This window comes from Setaria viridis, chromosome 9, assembly GCF_005286985.2.
Source record: "Setaria viridis chromosome 9, Setaria_viridis_v4.0, whole genome shotgun sequence".
NCBI lineage: Eukaryota > Viridiplantae > Streptophyta > Magnoliopsida > Poales > Poaceae > Setaria > Setaria viridis.
In genome coordinates this window covers 41,842,924-41,865,308 of record NC_048271.2, presented here as the reverse complement: position 1 = coordinate 41,865,308, position 22,385 = coordinate 41,842,924, and the positions used below count along the sequence as shown (strand labels likewise).

The following is a 22,385-nucleotide window of genomic DNA, read 5'->3' as shown; positions in this document are numbered from 1 at the left end:
GGATGAATCCAATGTATGAAACTATCATCATGAAATGCAAAAAGGGTGAGATGAACCCCTTTTACTCTATTGAAACTGTAATGCTGATTTCTACGTTCCACGGAATCTACACTTCCTAACCGTGTATACCGTTACTGATACAATGTGGTAAATGCGAAAAATGAAAATGAAGCGAATTAGTTATGTGATTCAAATTAGCACAAAAGTGAGGTAAATTAGGGAGCATAAAAACAGAGTGTCTCTACACACTATATATACTGCTGTTTAAATCGGTCAGCTATCTAACTGCTCTGCTTCTCCAACTCTCGTATTTCGCTGCGTACGTCGTCGTCCCTCAGGGTCATCTCCTCGATCTCGTCGGCGGTGAAGGGCGGCGGCAGCGTGCAGGACTCGTTGTCGGCGACGTACCTCTCCTTCGAATCCATCATGAACTCGCGAGCGCGGCCGCCGGCGGGGCAGGTCAGGGACTCGGGGCAGAGCTCGACGGCCTTCTCCGGGACGGTGGGCTTGTAGCAGAGCAGGCGCGCGTACTCGGTGAGCACGTGCAGCATGTAGTCGTAGACATTGTCCATGGCGAGCTCCTCCCGCGCGAAGCCGCTGCCCTCGGCGCCCATCCGCGCCGTCCCCGCCGGGTGGGCGTTGCCCCAGTCGACGGCGAGCTTGATGGCCGGGCACTTGCGGGCGGCGTCGACGGGCCAGTAGTGCCTGCCGGCGACGAGCCCCCGGGAGAAGAAGTCGCGGTTGGAGGTGTCGACGAGGAGCACCGGCGAGTCGCAGGCGAGGATGTACTTCTCGCTCACAGACCACGCCCTCCCCTCCACGTAGACCTTGTACCTGTACGCGCACTGCCTCGCCGGGTCGGAGCCCGGGAAGCCGTTGCGCTCGGCGGCGGCCCAGTCCTGCCGGAACAGCCGCGCGTTCCAGTCCACGGCGCCGGTGGCGTTGCAGCGGAGGAGGTCAGCGCGCGTCGCCGACACGTCGGGGTTGCCCTTCCAATACGCGTAGGGCTGCCTCTCCGTCCATGGCACCCGGCGGTTCTCGCGGGCCGCCTCATCCAGGAACGGCGCCCACGGGTGGATGTTCACCTCGGGCCAGCCCCAGAATGACCAGTCCGGGAAGAGCACGTCCAGCGTGGCGTTGTCCTTGCAGTAGCGGAAGAGTGGCGCCGCCGCCGACGGGTTGGCGGCGAAGTCGGCGGCGCGCACCACGGGCATGTCGCCGCAGTTCAAGAAGAGTCCAGGTCCGGGACGCGGCCGGGGTAGCGGGCCAGCAGCTGCAGGATGCCCCACTGCGTGAACACGTCACGGGTCTGGAACGGCCGCCGGAGCGTCTCGACGTGTACGCGCGCCCGCCAAGCACCACCAGCCGGAAGTCGGCGAGGTCCCGGCCGCGCTCCACGGCCTCGCGCGTGATCCCGCCGGCCTCCCGCCACGGCGACAGGTCCGAGTCGATGTGCCGGAAGTAGCCCGGGCACGACGGCGGCGGCGGCACGGAGGACGACGGTGGCTCCACGATTGATGGTGACGGCGATGCTGCTCCGGCCCGGCGGCATGTCGTGGACGTGCCATTGCCGCAGCTGAGCTGAAGGGTATGGGTACCCCAGATGACCGGGCGCGGTGAGGACGCCGTCCATGTCTGACGCCGCCGCTGCTGCTGCCTAGAAGAAATGACCGCACAGTGAATTAGGAGGCATTCCTTTGGATTACCCAGCTTAGCATACGTAATCATCATGGAGTAGCTAGTCTTACGTACAGCTGCGTTGTGTCGGATCCACGAGCCGGTGGCGGTGCCGACGAGCGCGAGCAAGGCGAGGCCGCCGAGGAGGACCAGGCCGACGACGGCGCCCCACGTCGGCACTAGCATGCGCGGCTGCTTGCTTGCTGCCGAGATGTTGGCCGCAGCTGCAGTTCCGTTGTATGCTGAGGGCGGGAGCGCTCCACCGCCGCCGCAGGACCGGCGGCGGCATCATCCTCGCGGCACGCCGGCGCTGGCACATGCTCCCCCGGAGGCTCTGGCTCCGGCTCCGGCGCCGGCGCCGGCGGCACCAATGCCACCCCCTCCTCCTCGTCACGACGCCTCGCCGCAGCCGGTGGGAAGAACCGCCAGCTCCTCATCGATCGGCCGATCAAGCTGCGAAGTAACTAATCCACACCGAGCACGACCATTGACCTGGAACACGAGCACATCAAGAGCACACAGCTGGCTGCCTACCTAGACGTAGACGATGATGGAGAGCAACACACTTGTCTACTTCTCCAGCTAGTCCGAAGCCCAGGAGTGTGGCACGGCGTCAAAAATGCAAATAAATTCTTAAAAAAAGATTAGTCACCATGCGCGTAACCCACGCTTGATTCTATATATACTCCCTGACTTAAACTACATATTGTTTAAATTATCAACGTGGTCTATAAGGTAAAACTTTGATTAACGTACGGTTTCTATAAAAAATATGACATTTCGAGTAATACCAATTAAATATTTTTTTAAAATATCTTTCATGATACACTAGTGATTCAAAACTAACCCCGTCCGCTTTCTTTTAAATGGCCGAGGGGATTGCATTCTTTATTTTTTTATCCAGTAATGGCGGACAGTGTTTAGATTTCACAAGAGCATTTGCCAAGAGTGGATAAAAATTACAGGACGCCGTCGGCCACTTCCTAGCAGCAACGACTCTCAGTAAATTTCGTATATCTTGTAGTGGATGAAATAAAACACATTTGTTTTCCATTGTCATCCTATCTATATTTTTTTTTCATATTGGTGATCAATTTTTTTAAAAATTGACCGATAAAACCCCTAAAATGACATGGATCTACAGGGAGTTTTTTCCGTACAAGAAGTTCCATTAAAACCACGGGCTCAGTTAAATCGTTGGCCACCTGTACGGGTACTGTGTCTGGGAATTACATCACATTACCCGCCAGCAGCAGACTCTCCACTTCTTTCACGAGAGCTCCAACAAGTGGGGTGAGATCGATTACTGCCAAATTCCAAGGTCGCCTCCTGTTCTGAATGCAGAACACTGCTTGCTCTCTGAATGTGCATCCTGCACTGCCTGCAGCCTGAATCGCCCCATGCATTACGAACAGCGAAACCCCAACCTCCTCGTTTCTCTTTTGCATGCCACCGACAAGATCGAGTGTAGCTACGCGATGGATGGATGGCAGCCTCGTTGTTTCTGACGCGTTCACCTCAATTGATTTTGTTTCTTTCAGACCACCACACGCCCACGCCCACACCCACAGAATTGTAGCCTAAGCAATTAAATTGCAGAGTGGAGTTTCCCTTTCTTTTTGGTATATAGTATAGGCGTTTGCTTTCTGTCTTTTGTGCGTTTTCGTTACATACGCTCGCTCTTTGGATAGTTCTCTTCCAAAGGTACGAGATAGAACTTCTAAGGTTCGAGGGACTCTTGTGAAATTCACGGTTCTAAACGAGCTGTAATTTTTATTTTTGAGAAGTAGAAATGTTGAAATCCAACAATCCAACAAGTATTAAATGGGCGCAATCGGCAGCAGCCTCTGCGTTATGGCACATGGGCTACAGAACCGTCAGGGATACTATCCTTGTCGCCTCGTTTAGCAATTGGCTACAATAGATCAATAGCATGAGTACGAGCCAAAATGATTGTTTGTACTCTCTCTCCCCCCTCCCTCCCCCCTCTCCCTCTCCCCCTCCAAAATAGTTCTTCATTTTTCCAAAATAGTTCTTCATCTTCAAAATGAAGGTGTTCGTGTTTTTCATTCATTCAATTCAAGATGTTGGTGTTCGTGTTTTTCATTCATTCAGTTCAAGATGTTTTTTCTGGCAGGTTCATATTTTATCCGGAAACTCGCACTTTTAGAAGGGTTATTAAAAGTCATGAAAGATCTCCTAATATGTGAGATCTTTAAGATAAAAGATGACTCACATATCAGATTTAATTAAGGAGGACACTCTTAGGTGGGATCCAAACCACTTAACAAATCGTCTCATAACCTGTATAACATAGTCCATTATCATCATGCTACAATGGCAAGTATTATGAACCAAACACCACCAAATATTTCACTAGAAATCATTAGGGAAACATATCTCATGGATCATGATTGCTAAACACTAGAAATCAAGATGCTCATCGCTCCTGCATGCATCTTCATTTTGACTTAGTTTTTTATTAGTAAGCATATAAATAATTGTGAAGCACTTTTGAAACATATTTCCTGATTAAGTATTCTATAGTTATTAGTAGTCATAACAACTTCATCGAATCTTACGCAAAACATCAATCAGGCTGTGCTGCCGTGAGGGACTCCCGCGTGGCGGTCCTAGCTCGAGATGGCAGCACGACAGGCCTGGTACTGATCTGCTAGCCTGCAATGCGCATATATCTACAGCAACTAAATTAAAGGATACAAAGACATTACAACATCGTGAGTTGCCTTTTAGCAAATGGAGCACAAAAGGGCTATTGTACTAATTGAAGAGATGCAACTGCGACAAGTCCATCATCACCCAACTAGTGAAAATTAGAGGGATATGTATACATTATACAGCTTACAGGTATGCACCAAAAATAATTTTTTTCCTTAGTGCTACAGCTTGCATACAACTGGTTAGAAACAAAGAAATAAAACGATCATCAAATTACAATCCTATCAACAAGCCTCTTTAGGCGCATTTACAGTGCGGAATGCTCCCTCCATTGACACTACTTCCAATTGGAACCTGGAACGTCATTGGGAAACACAATCAATCCTGTGCAATTGCATTGAGTGCCCATCCAAAAATTGGCAATGTCCATTCTCAATTGCATCACCCACAGCAGCAAAAGGAATGCATCGGAATAGAACAGCATCATTCGTTGTCATGGCCCTTCCTGAAGTGCAGCAAATGGCTTCTGAATCCTGTATGAGTGAGTTTTCCTCTCAACCTTTTGGTTCATGGATCCTTACAAAAATGGTAAACGTGATACATATATGAGTGAGTTTTCCTCTCAACCTTTTGGTTCATGGATCCTTACAAAAATGGTAAACATGATACATAGATGACATATCCATCACATAACAACAGTTAGAACCTCTTGATTAGAAGCTGTAAATAGTAGAATTTTCCTGGCAAACTGTTCAGGTGAATTGCTAATGACATATCTATCACATAGCAGTAATTAGAACCTCTTGATTAGAAGCTGTAAATAGTAGAATTTTCCCGACAGACTGTTCACATGAATTACTACTTGCCATGCAAATTAGTTCACATGGTTAGGCCTTATGATCATCCCAAGAATCTTAGCTACATTCAGATTATCTGCATCTGAAAATTGACAAAAAAAAAAGATTAGGAGTTGACCGACTGAAACTCCATCCGAAAGGGAACTGATGAGGAGGAGGAGGAAGAGGAACCGATCTGCCATGAAGGATTTCCTGAGTGGTCCACTGACATGCCATGATTTAATTTAAGGACCTTCAGCTTTTTTTTGCTAGTTACATGATTCTCCACGTATTGGTAAAAAATAGAGGCAAAGATTGTTCTCTCCTAAACAAGGATTAATTTCTTAAATCCTACCATTACTTGTACTCCTTTAACAGGGCAATACGACATGGAAGCACCAGGTCAGGCATTCGGCATTCCATCGAGCATGTCGTGGGCTGTGCAGCCTCAAGGCAACATCTCTGTAACCTTATGGCGACAGAGGCCTTATTCGGCAACTCAACCAAGAGGGCCGCGCGCGGCGCTTTTTTCCGTGAAGTCAATGCATCTGGAGCCGACGCGCCTGGACTCGTCGCCGCGGCTCTGAGCTGAGCCCACGCACGCATGGAGCCAGTGCGGATGGCCGGGGACGTCCATACTCAAGCTCCGGTATGTATGCGTCTACCTTATCATTTTTTTTCGGCAGTGTGCTCTGCCTTTCATTAAAGTAGAAGAAGCAATTGTAAGTATGCTCAGAGGCCTAGGCGATATGCCAGGCATTCAGAAACTACAAAGAGAAAAATAGGAGCGATCGAGACTCTAAGGGGGTGTTTGGATCTTTAGTTCGGATTAAAATTCATGTCACATCGAATATTCGGAAGCTAAGTAGGAGAACTAAATATGAGCTAATTATAAAACTAATTACACAGATGGAGGCTAATTCACGAGATGAATCTATTAAGCCTAATTAATCCATCATTAGCACATGTTTACTGTAGCATCACATTGTCAAATTATGGACTAATTAAGCTTAATAGATTCGTCTCGCAAATTAGTCTCCATCTGTGCAATTGGTTTTATAATTAGTCTATGTTTAATACTCCTAATTAGTATCTAAACATTCGATGTGACATGAATTTTAGGAGGGACTAAAGAAACAAACACCCCATAAAACCCGGCCAAAACAACAAATACTAGAGGACTACTCGTTCTCATCGTGCGCCATTCTCAGCGCCTCAATGTTGTGCTGAATAAGTGTCGCAAGCTGTACTGGTGGGATGACCTTGTTATCATAGACATGACGGCATCTTTCTTTCCGTATGTTCCATGTCGTATAGGTGATGATGCGCATTCTTTCAACTGACATGTTCGTTGTATTGCTTCCCATGATAGTGGACCACCAAGTGTGCAGATTCATCCCTGTGGTTGTTGGATTGAGATTATGTTGTCCCGTTGTTTGAGCAATGTGGTTCCAAGCCGCCTGTGAATATGAACATTTGGTCACCATGTGTGTCATGGATTCATTCCGTGTCCTGCACAGCTGACAAATCGGGTTTGCCTGGCCTCCCCTCTTGATGATTCTATCTGTTGTGAGTATCTTGTTGTGAGTATCTTGCGTTGAAGGAGAAGCCAAAGAAAGAATTTGAATTTGTTTTCGACCTTCAGTTTCCATACTCGGTCCCATTGATAATCAGGGTGAGAGCCAAAAAACTGCGCCTGGTACACCGATCGGGTGGAGTACTTACCATCAGATGTGAAGCGTCATTGGATCTAATTAGGTATGGAGGTGAATTGTATCAATTGCAAATGGTGCCACAGATTGACGGACTACCTAAGCTCGTCCGGTGTGGAGATTTTCTTGAGACCCCTTATCCATTTTTTCTCAGGAATGATATCTTCCACTGTCATGTTCTTTCTCCAGGCTTGCTTGAAATAGAGTGGAGCAATGTCCTTTGGAGCTTGACCATGTAGCCATCGATCCTTCCAGACTTTTGTGCTCTGACCATTACCCACGGTGATGTGTGTGCAGACTTTGAATAAATCTTGTTCATGTTGGGTGCCGGTAGCTGGGAACACCGAGCATGGTCTGTTCCGATCAGTCCATTGGAACCACAACAAGCGTAGTCTAAGGGCATGGCCGAAGTTGTTGAGTTCTGAGATGCCAAGTCCCCCTAGCCGTTTGGGATTGCTTTTGCGGTTTCATCCCCGCGTCATAGGAAGCTTCGTCGTGTCTATGTGCTCGATGGCCCATTTAGAAAGCGGAAACATAGTCATGTAGTATGTTGGGATTGAGGAGAGACCTGAGGTGGCCAGTGTTAAGCGCCCCGCTTTATTCAGTAACCGACCCTTCCAATCGGGTAACATGGCACCAATCTTATCAATTAGGATCTGCTCATCTACCCTTTGTGTACGGCTAATCTGCAGTGGAAGTCCCAGATAGCGGCACGGGAAGTGGCTAACTTGCCTAGGGAAAGCGGAATGGATTTTTGTGAGGTCACTGTCCTCACATTGGATAGGGAACATCTCAGACTTTTGCATTTTTGCATGTTGGTAAATAGACATGTAGCTTCCCCCAAAGCATTTGAGCAGTTATTGCAAGTTGATCATGTCTTGGGAAGAGGGTCTAAGAAAAAGTGTGGGGTCATCATCATAAAGGCTTGTTTGGAATTTGATGGGACTGCTCCAATTGGTTGAAGGATTTCTTGCTCTGTAGCTTTCTCGAGTATCCGCTAAATGGGATCCATGGCAAGGACGAAAAGCATGGGTGATAGAGGATCACCCTGATGAAGGTCCCGGCAATGTTTGATCGGTTGCCCTGCCTCACCATTGAGGATTACGCGTGACGATGTGGTGACCAGATCATGAAGATGGTTGCGCCATCTGTGCCCGAATTCAAGACGTCCCATTACTTCCAGTAGGTACTCCCATCGGACATTGTCAAAGGTCTTGGCAACGTAAGCTTCAGAAACAACATGGGTGTTTTGGTTATGTGGAAGTGGTTGATGGCACCGCAGATATACTGGAAATTATTCTGGATGCTCTGACCTTTAATGAAGGCGCTTTAGCTGCGCGAGACAATGGTGTCTAGGTGTGGTGCTAATTGGTTGGCTAGGATTTTGCCCATAATCTTGGCGACGTTGTGCATAATGCTGATAGGTCAGTAATCGGTAATTTCTTCGGACCTCTCCTTGGGAAGTAGCACGATGTTGGCTGAGTTGAGCAGGTTCCAGTGTTGGGCTTTACTCGAGATTTTGGATTTGAATCTTTAGGGGAGGCAGAGACTCACACCGTGGAAACATCATAAGTTTGAGGCAGAAAAATTCTAGCAATTTTTGAGACGACAGGAGGACGGTAACCATGGGAATTGCATTTCGTTGTGGTATACATGCTCACGGAGCCGAGATCTTCAGATTCTACGACTCCACTATGGTACCTTGGTACTTATTGTATCTTGGAAAAACAGCATCGTGGTACGGCATGCAGGACGGCACCCTGGAGCGCCGCCATATGGATGGATGGAGCTCGTACCACTTGCTCCATCCTCAGCTCCATCTCTGGAGTAGTAGTACATATAAATTGTCTGTTACAGACAGAATACAGATAGTTGAAGAGAGGCCATATGCATTGTCAGTAGGCAGTTGCCCACTTGCGTGTTGTTTGTACGGTCAAACGCAGCAGCGCGACATACGACGTGAGCATAGGCCCTGGATGCCTGGATCTCAAGTTCTAAACTCCTTTCTCTTTTTTTCCCTTTTTTTTTCTCTCTTTCGAGACGGTTTTGCTTGGATGGATCTATCCTCGCCTGTTACTTGCTATCATTATATCTGTCAGCCACCACCATCAGGGCTAGTTTGGCAGCCCATATACCCGCGAGATTCCTAGCCTTTTCCACGCGGAGAAAGGCCGCGTGAATTCGTTTCGTGGGGCAATTCATCGGCGAGTTTGGCAGCCTGCTAGGTGGGGTTATTCGGCCCACGTGAGCCCAATCTCTACGCGGAAAAGAGCCTGACCTACAGCGATCAGGAAGTGATCCCCGTCACGCGTCTTGCTCGCGCGAGCGAGAGAGCGACGCCCGCTCCCGCTCCTGCGGAAAGCCGCTGCCATGGCTCCCAGCTCCGACAGCGCCATGCGCTCCACACGCTCGGGTGTGGCTCCGACAGCGCCACCGCGGTCGGGGCATGGGCGTCCGCGCCCAGCCCACGCTGGCCTGGGCACGCGCGAAGCTCTTCGACAAGGCCGTCACCCCCAGCGACGTCGGCAAGCTCAACCGCCTCGTCATCCCCAAGCAGCACGCTGAGAAGCACTTCCCGCTCAAGTGCGCGCCGGAGGCCGCCACCGGCGAGGGCGTGCTCCTCAACTTCGAGGACGGCAAGGGAAAGGTGTGGAGTTCCGGTACTCCGACTGGAACAGTAGCCAGAGCTACATCCTCACCAAGGGCTGGAGCCACTTCGTCCGGGAGAAGGGCCTCCGAGCCGGCGACACCATCGTCTTCTCGCACTCCACGTGTGACCAGGAGAAGCATCTCTTCATCGACTGCAAGAAGATCAATATGGCCGCCACCAACGCGGCACCGGCGCCGGCGGAGAAGTCAAAGGAAGCCCAGCGGGGCAATTTCCAAATAGCAGAGGGCAATTTCCCCCGCAAGGTATCTTCCCAGCGGGATTCACATGTCCACGAAAATTCCCCGTAGGCGCTTTCTTCCCTGGGGTTAATTTGCTTTTGCTGCCAAACTAGCCCTCGAAGAGAGATTTCAGCTAACCTCTTTAGCTCCCTTCCTCCGCTTTTCCCAATCATGTGCAGGAGTGTGACAACCCCATGTGATGAGGCCCTTTGCTCATGCATGATCAATCCTCCCTTAAACAATGCATGGACCATTTTATTTTTATTAGACATCTAAAGTTCATGTAAAACCAATGCATGCATCTTTCGACATTATTGCGACGGTATCTTTTAAGGCAAATCTACTTTTATCGTCAGCTTTACACGGCACATCATATCTAAATACTCGGAAATGGTAGTATTCAGTTTAGATGTTGGATAGCAGTTCCAGTACTACTGATGTAGCATTGCAGAAAGATACTTTCAGCCACCAGTTTCAGGGTCAGTAACTCAGCACGACAGTATCTGGTAGTGGCAACTGGCTTTTTTCCATTTGGTGGGGGCGGGGTGGGCAGTTTTTAGTTTAGTGGAACGCCAACAAACTGATCAGGGCATCATCAGATCTGCTAACCTAATCATCGTCACTCCCCACACACAGCCAGTAGTATATACAAAACTATAAACACCTCTTCTCACCGGCCGGTCCCGCTAACCCCTCGCGTTACAACGGGGATCCCCACGCCACGTCATCAGGATACCTGGGCCCGCGCGGGTACGCTTCCGGGTACGAGAAAAGAAACCGCGAGCTGGGCCAGCTTTCTGCCCCGATACGTGGGCCCCGCCGAGATCCGGGCCCGCCCACCTGGCGTACGGACGGGCCCCACCCCGAAGCACCCAGGCAGCTTCGTGCTCGTGCTCGTGCCATGAGCCCATGACCGTCGCGTCGCGCGTTCCTTCTTCTTCTTCTTCTTCTTCTTCTTCATCGCCCACTCGCCCAGCGCATTTCTCCGTGAGCGGAAGATTCGATCACCGATTCGGGCGCGCGCGTCCGAATCCCAACCCAATCGCGCTCTTGTTCCTCCTCCTTCTTCTCCCAGCATCTGGTCTCGCGAGCCTGATCGATCCGCCGTGCCCCAGTGCTCGGCGCTCCTTCGCCACTTGGGAGAGGGAGGGAGCCCGGCCGCCTCTGCATTGCGCGGATCCGCCGGCGCGGTCCTTTGATTCGGGCCGCGGCTCGCAGATGATGGGGGCTGAGAAGCCGGCGCTGGGGTTCCCGGCGGGCGCGGAGATGGACGAGCTGGAGCTGGCGTCGCCGGCGGGCTCGCCGGCGCCGCCGCCCCGGAAGATGCACTCCCTGGACTTCGAGCACATCGGCTCCCTCGCCGCGGTGGCCGAGTCGCTCTCGCGCGAGAGCAAGTGGGGGAGGGCGCTCACCAGCGTGCGCGTCGTCATCTTCCAGGCCAAGATCAACGTGCTCCTCCCCTTCGGCCCGCTCGCCATCATGCTCCACTACCTCAGCGGGAAACACGTAAGAGCCCCGCACTCATCTTGCACTGTTCTATTCCCTAGTGCCGCGCGTTTGAGTCTTTACTGCCAACTTTCTGTTTTTCCTTCGCATTTAACAACTTGTAGTTGTGGTACTGATAAACTGATGCCTTCCCCTCTTTTTTTTTTTTTTCTGTTTGCCTCCATCAAATGCTCCGCAGCAAGGATGGGTTTTCCTTTTCAGCTTAATTGGTATAACACCATTGGCCGAGAGATTGGGATATGCAACTGAGTAAGTGTCAGTAACCAACATGGACATGGTGACTTTACTTCTCACTTACTTATGCTAATTAAGATTCCGTATGTCCTAATCGATGTTACTCTGTCTGCTGCAGGCAACTTGCTTGCTACACTGGCCCAACAGGTATGTTCTTTGGTTCTTAGTGTGCTAGCTTTCCAACTCAAATCGTTCTCGCTTTAGCATCTGCTTAGTAAAGATATAACTTTTTTTCTCTTATTGCAGTTGGGGGGCTCCTGAATGCTACATTTGGAAATGCAACGGAAATGATTATATCAATATATGCGCTGAAAAATGGCATGATTCGTGTCGTCCAGCAGTCACTGCTAGGCTCAATATTGTCAAATATGCTCCTTGTTCTTGGCTGTGCTTTCTTTGCTGGTGGTCTTGTCCATTCTGACAGGGACCAGGTCTTCAATAAGGTAATTTTCTGAGCAAAATCTGGTTTTCCTAACATTTTTCTGTTATAGAGTTACACTAATATGTTTCTATTGTCTATTGACTTGTCTTTATCGTTGCAGGCATCAGCCGTTGTAAACTCTGGACTACTATTGATGGCTGTCTTAGGCCTAATGTTCCCAGCAGTGCTTCACTTCACACATTCAGAAGCTCAGTACGGAAAATCTGAAGTAGCACTTTCAAGGTTTAGTAGCTGCATCATGCTTGTGGCCTATGCAAGCTATCTATTTTTTCAACTAAAGAGCCACCGCAGTATGTACAGCCCAATTGGTGATGTAAGCAGCTTAACACTGAATTTCTGCTAACATTACAAACTGAAAGACAAGCAATACATGATATAAATTCATTAACTGCACTAAATGACCTGGGATCACTTCTCTCTGTAACCAAATGATTATATTTATGTGGACCTTAGTTACAAGTCTGGCTCAGGTCATGTAGGTAAGCTGTAAAGCAGGGCACAAGATAAATGTGATGCAGTTAACAAGAAAGAAGAGCTTGATATCTGTTTGCATAATGCAATCATCGGCAACCTTTTAGTTTAAGCTGTACCTAGGGCATGTATAACTACCTCCTTGAAAGAGAGAGAATCAAACATAAAGATAATCATTTCATATATTTCATTACACTTTTGTCATGTGCACACCTCAAAATACGAACTCCTACTTGCCACATCAGGAAGAAGAAGCCATTGAGGATGAGGAGGATGAAAAGGAGATAACACAATGGGAGGCCATCTGCTGGCTTTTTATATTGACTATTTGGATTTCAGTACTCTCAGGGTACCTGGTAGATGCCATTCAGGTACTCAAGAGCTTCCCGGCAGTTACATTCATCTGTACTCCATTTTGTCCTTTGTTTCCCTCCATTGCTTACTCCTCTTGGCTTCTTTAACATATCCTAACAGGGCGCGTCTGATTCATTAAACTTGCCAGTAGCCTTTATTAGTGTTATTCTGCTTCCTATAGTGGGGAACGCTGCTGAACATGCTAGTGCCATTATGTTTGCCATGAAAAACAAATTGGTAAGTGTTGCTGCTTTGTTTTCACCTTTTGCAATTGTGACAATGTTTTCTTCTTCTTTAGTCTCATTTTCCCCATGACAACAGGACATTACGTTAGGAGTTGCAATAGGGTCATCAACACAGATCTCCATGTTTGTGGTAAGAATACATAGTGAACCAGATACAACTACCCTGCTGTGGTTATATAAATTCTGTTATTAGCCAAATCTTGTTTCAGTCAGTAGATATCATCTTAGTTTAATAACTGCCTCTGGTATTCTTTTTTCATGATTTGCAGATTCCATTCTGTGTAGTAATTGGCTGGATAATGGGGCAAGAAATGGACTTGAATTTTCAACTATTTGAGACAGCAACTCTATTTATAACAGTACTGGTGGTGGCATTCATGCTACAGGTCTGCTTACAGAGCAAACCAACGTCCTTTGTGTTTTCCATTGTATATGAAATTACTACTGCAGGCTGTTTTGCAGTCCGTATTAGTTCTAATCGTTTTCATTTCATTATATATGTTTTCCAGGAGGGCACGTCAAATTATTTTAAAGGACTTATGCTCATCTTATGCTACCTCATAGTTGCTGCAAGCTTCTTCGTCCATGTTGATCCTGATGCAAGTAAGTATTCTTACTTTATTTAGTTAGATGCCGGGGAGCAAATTGGATCAAGATTTTATGGGTTGCTAATCACAAGAACTTAACCATTTGGAATAAAAAAAATAGTCAGATTATTGCTTTATTTCCTTGCCATAAGGGAACATAACTGCGGAGGTTAACTATCCCATTTGTAGCTGACATGTTCAATGAGGTTGCTGTTGATAGACATAATCTTTTTAAATTGCCATTCTTCTGTATAAGTTTTGCTATATGTAAACAAAATGCTTATTTTCAAGGTGTCTTATCTCTAGATTATTTGTTTTGCATTCATCTGCCTCTCTTAACGATCCGCTTGATTGGCCTGACGCAGATGAGAATTAAAGTGACAAGTCTGCATACAACATAACTGTGAACTGAATGGAAAGGCTACGACTTAACTGCAGAATTAGCAAAAAGCATTGCTTGCAGTAGAGGAGCACCTGCCAGAGTCTGAATTTGGGAGAGAACTTGTGGGCAGCATGCCGCGCCAAGGGTTTAACTTGGGGGGTCAAGATTGCAAGGAGCTGATGCAGCTTTTTTAGGATAGCAACAGCATCGCCCTTTGAGGAACTGTAACTTTATGTGGTAGTTACAAAATTTACCATTCCATTTGTTCAAGCTACGTGTGTCAGAGTCTTTTATGTTGTAATATTACCATTGTTACCAGGATACTTAAACCTGTGGGGGGTATTTGGAAGGTGGTTGATCTGATCGAGAATCTTGCTAAGTGTACAGATGCAGGAGTTGTTGTTCCATGATACAGTTGTTGGGCCGGTCCAGTGCGTGTCACATTGCACTGCCTGGCCGAAGCCAGCAATCTTCTCAAGAAAAAACGTCAAGAAGAGAAACATATTTCTTTTTGTTAAAAAGAACGGACACAAATCCTTTCCTTTCAATTACAGATGACGGACACACAAACATGAGAATGAGAGGCATATACGTCTATGAAAAAAAAATTACCCAAAATACTTGGCTGTGGCCTATGGATAAATCTTGGCCTCAAAGGATTTGAATCCGATGAGTGTGCAGTTATATAACCTGAGTCTCCAGTCTCCCACCATTCTTACCAAGATAATCCCCCGTCCCTTCTAGCCCTGCATCCCTTGCAAGGGGCGACATGGGTAGTTAGCTGCTATTCTTAGAAGATGGCTGCTTGGAGAATTCGCTGGATGGGTTTATACTTTATGCGCACGGTATGGACAGAGGCAGGATGGAAAGATGGGGGAAAGCGGCCTAGCCCATTGATGAGCCCACATTTCTCCTGCAAAGCTGCTTGTGTATCCAAAATGTTGAACCATTAGTATGCCTCGAAGAGTTCAATGGTTTGTTCAGTTGCTAATTTATTGTTGATTTGCCACTTGCTTTATTTTTAGTCAATTTAGAGTTACATTCTCGAATTTACATATGAGTTTACCATCTATTCTGCAGCCAGAGCCAACCTGATCTGCCCAAATGCTTCCGCAGGAAAGCAAAGGAACTCGCCCTCACTGACGTGTGGGCCATGTCACACTCACAGTGCGGTCCACACGTCAGTCGAACGAGTCCCCTTCCGCATGGCTCCTCTGGTATTAACATCTGAAACCCATGTCTATGGTTCTCGTACATTGCTTCATGCTAAAGGTGGTCGACAAATAAGTTGAATATTGAAGAGGCACATCTAGCAGTAGGTGGGTGAGCATATTTGATTGCATTCTTGGGTGAAGTATATAGGTGGTGTAAACGACACAAGAATGTGGATTTAATTTTCACTCTACTTAAAAGGTTTGAGAATATTTTATAAATTTTACTATAGATGGGGATGAGCATGATATATGCATCCATAAAATTTCATTGTCAAACTCAACATAATTAAAAACTAAGATGCAAAAGGACAATTTTTTCGGTAATAGACGTTAGAAACTATTTTTGCAATTGCAAATACCTTCAGAAGTGACTAGTTGCAAACATACTTTTAAAAACAAAACCGTGCAACGGTGAAAGACTCAATGATTGGTTTGCAAGTACTTATGCTTGATATACATGTGCATTCATGATAGAGATCTACGCGCAGCCTCTCCTCTCTATACAGCTCGAATTCTGACCAAGGATAAAGATTTGTTTAGTAGTTTGCAGGCGCAGACATGGAAGACTTCTTCAGCCATCACGGTCAAGGATAAGATTGATTGATACCTTGGCGCAGCGCGCAGCCTCTCCTCTCTATATAGCTCGAATTCTGACCAAGGCAACGTAAGCTTCTTCCGCTCGCGGTCACCTAGCAGCCTAAACTAACCCCTTGTTTACTTCCCTCCAAACTCCCAACTTTGACACTATGCAAAAAGAAGATTCTTCATCACATTAAACTTGCGGTACATGCATGGAGTACTAAATGTAGACGAAATCAAAAACTAATTACACAATTTCGTTGTACTTTGCGAGACGAATCTTTTGAGCCTAATTAGTCAATATTTAGACAATAATTCACAAATACAAACGAAACGCTACAGTTGCGCATTTATGACAAAATGTCAATTTTGCCTATCCCAAATTGGGAAGTAAACGAGGGGTAAGTAGCTGCCGTGTGCGTATGTAATACGACCATTCAAGCTACTGCAGCTAGGAGTTGACTAAGTGCTTCAAAATTCCCTATATATACAATTAGTTTTCATTGGTATATAAGTACATATGCAGAAGCAGCCTATCATTCTATTTTCAAAAAATCTCTCATGACTCGTTCCTCCTTTCAAAGTCAACTGGGCACCGGCTGGGATATCGTCTTGATTTCCAGGGCTGCACATGCTTGCATATACAGCCAATGAGAGCTTGTAGAATAATGCTCATGTTCGTTGGGGTAGGTGTTTGGGAGGAGGGGGCTAAATTTTAACCCCCGTCACATCGAATGTTTGGACACTAGTTAGGAGTATTAAACCTAGACTAATTACACAACCCCTAGGCTAAATCGCGAGACGAATCTATTAAGCCTAATTAGTCCATGATTTGACAATGCGGTGCTACAGTAACCATTCACTAATGATGGATTAATTAGGCTTAATAGATTCGTCTCGCGATTTAGCCTAGGGGTTCTGCAATTAGTTTTGTAATTAGCTTATGTTTAGTCCTCCTAATTAGTATCCGAACATCCGATGTGACAAGGCTAAAGTTTAGCCCCCTTCTCCCAAACACCCAACTTTGACACTATGCAAAAAGAAGATTCACCATCACATCAAACTTGCGGTACATGCATGGAGTACTAAATGTAGACGAAATCAAAAACTAATTACACAATTTCGTTGTACTTTGCGAGACGAATCTTTTGAGCCTAATTAGTCAATATTTAGACAATAATTCACAAATACAAACGAAACGCTACAGTTACGCATTTATGGCAAAATGTCAATTTTGCCTATCCCAAATTGGAAAGTAAACAAGGGGTAAGTAGCTGCCGTGTGCATATGTAATGCGACCATTCAAGCTACTGCAGCTAGTAGTTGACTAAGTGCTTCAAAATTCCCTATATATACAATTAGTTTTCATTGGTATATAAGTACATATGCAGAAGCAGCCTATCATTCTATTTTCAAAAAATCTCTCATGACTCGTTCCTCCTTTCAAAGTCAACTGGGCACCGGCTGGGATATCGTCTTGATTTCCAAGGCTGCACATGCTTGCATATACAGCCAATGAGAGCTTGTAGAATAATGCTCATGTTCGTTGGGGGTAGGTGTTTGGGAGGAGGGGGCTAAATTTTAGCTCCCGTCACATCGAATGTTTGGACACTAGTTAGGAGTATTAAACCTAGACTAATTACAAAACTAATTACACAACCCCTAGGTTAAATCGCGAGACGAATCTATTAAGCCTAATTAGTTAGGGTTAATAGATTCGTCTCGCGATTTAGCTTAGGGGTTCTGCAATTAGTTTTGTAATTAGCTTATATTTAGTCCTCCTAATTAGTATCCGAACATCCGATGTGACAAGGCTAAAGTTTAACCCCCTTCTCCCAAACACCCTCTTAACCAAGCTGCCATGCAACTATAAGTACCCGATGCGTGTATGGCTCCACCCAAAGCTCAGCAACCCCTGAACAAGAAAGAACCAGCCATCAAGATCGACTGATTGGTCGATCGGGGCAGTAATGGCATTGCTCGCCGAGTACAGCAGCCAGGAGCTGCTCCAGGCCGAGCTCCAGCTCTGGCATCAGTCCCTCGGCTTCTTCAAGTCCGCCGCGCTCGCCATCGCCTTGGACCTCGGCATCGCCGACGCCGTCCACCGCCTCGGCGGCTCCGCCACCCTGCCCCAGATACTCGCCGAGGCCGGCATCAGCCCGTGCAGGCTCCGCGACATGCGCCGCGTCATGCGCGTGCTCACCGTTTCGGGCATCTTCATCGTCCAGTACCCGGACGAGGCGGCGGCGGCGGCAGAAAGCAGGCACGACGCCGCGGTCTACAAGCTGACGGCGGCCTCCCGCCTCCTCGTCAGGGACAAGAGCTCGACGGCGACGGGCCAGCTGCCTCATTTCCTGACCGTGCAGCTCTTGCTCTGGCCGGTCCGAGATTCTCCGGTCAGCATGGGCATGCGCAAGTGGTTCCGGCAGCAGGGTGACCTGCAGCAGCCGGGTCTGTCCCCGTTCTCCATGGCGTACGGCGGCCAGTCTGTCTGGGAGAGAGCGGAGGGTGACGCCGAGGCGTTCCGGTTCAACGAAGCCATGGCCGCGGACACCGCCTTCCTGATGCCGATCGTCCTCAGGGAGTGCGCCGAGGTCTTCCGTGGGCTAACCTCCCTCGTCGATGTCGCCGGCGGCCTTGGCGGGGCCGCTGCGACCATAGCAGCGGCGTTCCCGGATTTGAAGTGCACCGTGCTGGATCTCCCACAGGTCGTCGCACAAGCTCCCTCTGGTACTGACGTGCACTACGTTGCTGGTGACATGTTTGAGAGTATTCCACCGGCGAACGCTGTGTTCCTCAAGGTACATCCCAGTACCCAAATGTTTCGAATGCACATTAGTGACAGCAACCAGCAAATGCCCTAAGCTATTGTATGTTTAATTTATGTATGGATTGAAAATTGATGCATGATTGCTTGTTTTTTCCAGTGGATTTTGCATGATTGGCGCGATGACGAGTGTGTCAAGATACTGAAGAACTGCAAACAAGTTATATCTCCACGAGATGCTGGAGGAAAGATAATAATAATAGATATGGTGGTCGGATCTGGGCCGTCAGATGATATCAAGCATGCAGAGACACAAGTTTTGTATGACCTCTTAATCATGAACATCAATGGAGTTGAACGAGATGAGCAAGAGTGGAAGAAGATTTTCTTCGAGGCTGGATTCAAGGACTACAAAATTATACCTGTTCTCGGTGTTCGATCTGTTATCGAGCTCTATCCTTGAAAGCTTGGTGAACAGAACACCATCCAAAGAATAAGACATCACAAAATTATATATATACTGGTTCTGAATTATTGTTAAGATGCATAGTGTCCAATAAGTGGCCCTATACATATGTGGGGGATTCATATTCGGGCATCTGACCCTACAAAAGGAGTAAAACCTGTTTTATTACTTTGGTGCTTGCCTACTTAGACCTGGAAAAAAGTTTGCACATGTATAGTGCTTTGCTCAAAGTATACATGAAGGGCACATACTTGAGTCTAGTTTTTATTCCACTGTGTTTGCTAATCTACCATGTCGTCGTCATTTATGTTCAAATCCATGTCATCAGGCTTTCTGGCAGCAACGTCATCTTGCTTCTCCTTCCTCTTCCTCCTCCTCTTCCTTTTCCTCTTCTTCTCAGATGGAGGATCGGTGAAAAATGAATCTGCCTTAGAGATGTACACTGCTTCTCACTCGAAATCGGACAACCACCACGCTGAAAAATGGTGGCGGCAAAGCAGGCATTGTCATCGTCACCGGAGACGAAGGAAGCACAGCGACTACGGTGGTGCACAATGCAGCGTCGGAAGCAGTCGACATAAGGAGAGGACAGCCATGAAAAATAAGTTGAATATTGAAGAGGCACATCTAGCAGTAGGTGGGTGAGCATATTTGATTGCATTCTTGGGTGAAGTATATAGGTGGTGTAAACGACACAAGAATGTGGATTTAATTTTCACTCTACTTAAAAGGTTTGAGAATATTTTATAAATTTTACTATAGATGGGGATGAGCATGATATATGCATCCATAAAATTTCATTGTCAAACTCAACATAATTAAAAACTAAGATGCAAAAGGACAATTTTTTCGGTAATAGACGTTAGAAACTATTTTTGCAATTGCAAATACCTTCAGAAGTGACTAGTTGCAAACATACTTTTAAAAACAAAACCGTGCAACGGTGAAAGACTCAATGATTGGTTTGCAAGTACTTATGCTTGATATACATGTGCATCCATGATAGCTATTGTCAGTGAAGATGGTTCGCTTGCAGATTGCAACTGATCAGTCCACTGTTAACTTGGACATATTGAAACGGTAGTCTTGTGACGGCAACATGAAGGTGCGTGGTTTCAACTAGCATGGTAGCTGTCCAAAAACTCCAAAAGTGATCGTTGAGCAGATAGTTATAAAAAAACAAAAGTGATGAGCAGTCATGAGATCCTGAATTCCTGGTGCTCTTGTTTAGTACTTTGGAGGCGCAGACATGGAAGACTTCTTCAGCCATCACGGTCAAGGATAAGATTGATTGATACCTTGGCGCAGCCGCGCAGCCTCTCCTCTCTATATAGCTCGAATTCTGACCAAGGCAACGTAAGCTTCCGCTCGCGGTCACCTAGCAGCCTAAACTAAGTAGCTGCCGTGTGCGTATGTAATGCGACCATTCAAGCTACTGCAGCTAGTAGTTGACTAAGTGCTTCAAAATTCCCTATATATACAATTAGTTTTCATTGGTATATAAGTACATATGCAGAAGCAGCCTATCATTCTATTTTCAAAAAATCTCTCATGACTCGTTCCTCCTTTCAAAGTCAACTGGGCACCGGCTGGGATATCGTCTTGATTTCCAGGGCTGCACATGCTTGCATATACAGCCAATGAGAGCTTGTAGAATAATGCTCATGTTCGTTGGGGGTAGAATACTTAACCAAGCTGCCATGCAACTATAAGTACCCGATGCGTGTATGGCTCCACCCAAAGCTCAGCAACCCCTGAACAAGGAAGAATTAGCCATCAAGATCGACTGATTGGTCGATCGGGGCAGTAATGGCATTGCTCGCCGAGTACAGCAGCCAGGAGCTGCTCCAGGCCGAGCTCCAGCTCTGGCACCAGTCCCTCGGCTTCTTCAAGTCCGCCGCGCTCGCCATCGCCTTGGACCTCCGCATCGCCGACGCCGTCCACCGCCTCGGCGGCGCCGCCACCCTGCCCCAGATACTCGCCGAGGCCGGGATCAGCCCGTGCAGGCTCCGCGACATGCGCCGCGTCATGCGCGTGCTCACCGTTTCGGGCATCTTCATCGTCCAGCACCCGGACGAGGCGGCGGCGGCGGCGGCGGCAGAAAGCAGGCACGACGCCGCGGTCTACAAGCTGACAGCGGCCTCCCGCCTCCTCGTCAGGGACAAGAGCTCGACGGCGACGGGCCAACTGCCTCATTTCCTGACCGTGCAGCTCTTGCTCGGGCCGGTCCGAGATTCTCCGGTTAGCATGGGCATGCGCAAGTGGTTCCGGCAGCAGGGCGACCAGCAGCAGCCGGGTCTGTCCCCGTTCGCCATGGCGTACGGCGGCCAGACGGTCTGGGAGAGAGCGGAACATGACGCCGCCGCGTTCCGGTTCAACGACGCCATGGCCGCGGACACCGCCTTCCTGATGCCGATCGTCCTCAGGGAGTGCGCCGAGGTCTTCCGTGGGCTAACCTCCCTCGTCGATGTCGCCGGCGGCCTTGGCGGGGCCGCTGCGACCATAGCAGCGGCGTTCCCGGATTTGAAGTGCACCGTGCTGGATCTCCCACAGGTCGTCGCAAAAGCTCCCTCTGGTACTGACGTGCACTACGTTGCTGGTGACGTGTTTGAGAGTATTCCACCGGCGAACGCTGTGTTCCTCAAGGTACATCCCAATACCCAAATGTTTCGAATGCACATTACTGACAGCAACCAGCAAATGCCCTAAGCTATTGTATGTTTAATTTATGTATGGATTGAAAATTGATGCATGATTGCTTGTTTTTTTCAGTGGATTTTGCATGATTGGCGCGATGACGAGTGTGTCAAGATATTGAAGAACTGCAAACAAGCTATATCTCCACGAGATGCTGGAGGAAAGATAATAATAATAGATATGGTGGTCGGATCTGGGCCGTCAGATGATATCAAGCATGCAGAGACACAAGTTTTGTATGACCTCTTAATCATGAACATCAATGGAGTTGAACGAGATGAGCAAGAGTGGAAGAAGATTTTCTTCGAGGCTGGATTCAAGGACTACAAAATTATACCTGTTCTCGGTGTTCGATCTGTTATCGAGCTCTATCCTTGAAAGCTTGGTGAACAGAACACCATCCAAAGAATAAGACATCACAAAATTATATATATACTGGTTCTGAATTATTGTTAAGATGCATAGTGTCCAATAAGTGGCCCTATACATATGTGGGGGATTCATATTCGGGCATCTGACCCTACAAAAGGAGTAAAACCTGTTTTATTACTTTGGTGCTTGCCTACTTAGACCTGGAAAAAAGTTTGCACATGTATAGTGCTTTGCTCAAAGTATACATGAAGGGCACATACTTGAGTCTAGTTTTTA

At 47.5% G+C, this 22,385-nt stretch overlaps 3 protein-coding genes and 2 pseudogenes across 3 annotated transcripts; 4 read left to right on the top strand and 1 right to left on the bottom strand.

Moving 5' to 3' along the window:
* Nucleotides 1-130: 130 nt before the first annotated feature.
* On the bottom strand, nt 131-1,863 carry LOC117835677 (uncharacterized; annotated as a pseudogene).
* A 7,281-nt stretch (nt 1,864-9,144) lies between these two features.
* LOC117835676 (B3 domain-containing protein Os02g0764100-like) lies at nt 9,145-9,862 on the top strand (annotated as a pseudogene).
* Nucleotides 9,863-10,714: 852 nt separating this feature from the next.
* On the top strand, nt 10,715-14,384 carry LOC117836135 (vacuolar cation/proton exchanger 2). The gene is made up of 11 exons (XM_034715511.2): nt 10,715-11,299; nt 11,478-11,548; nt 11,652-11,680; nt 11,780-11,976; nt 12,076-12,288; nt 12,692-12,817; nt 12,921-13,037; nt 13,122-13,175; nt 13,315-13,431; nt 13,555-13,648; nt 13,998-14,384. Exons 1-11 carry the CDS (start codon nt 11,012-11,014, stop codon nt 14,006-14,008), a joined length of 1,317 nt encoding a protein of 438 aa, XP_034571402.1. The 5' UTR covers nt 10,715-11,011; the 3' UTR covers nt 14,009-14,384.
* A 3,290-nt stretch (nt 14,385-17,674) lies between these two features.
* LOC117836136 (5-pentadecatrienyl resorcinol O-methyltransferase) lies at nt 17,675-19,307 on the top strand. Its single transcript, XM_034715512.2, has 2 exons — nt 17,675-18,608; nt 18,735-19,307. The coding sequence occupies exons 1-2, from the start codon at nt 17,778-17,780 to the stop codon at nt 19,035-19,037; spliced, it is 1,134 nt and encodes a 377-aa protein (XP_034571403.1). The 5' UTR covers nt 17,675-17,777; the 3' UTR covers nt 19,038-19,307.
* A 1,357-nt stretch (nt 19,308-20,664) lies between these two features.
* On the top strand, nt 20,665-22,385 carry LOC117839803 (5-pentadecatrienyl resorcinol O-methyltransferase). The gene is made up of 2 exons (XM_034720223.2): nt 20,665-21,686; nt 21,813-22,385. Exons 1-2 carry the CDS (start codon nt 20,850-20,852, stop codon nt 22,113-22,115), a joined length of 1,140 nt encoding a protein of 379 aa, XP_034576114.1. The 5' UTR covers nt 20,665-20,849; the 3' UTR covers nt 22,116-22,385.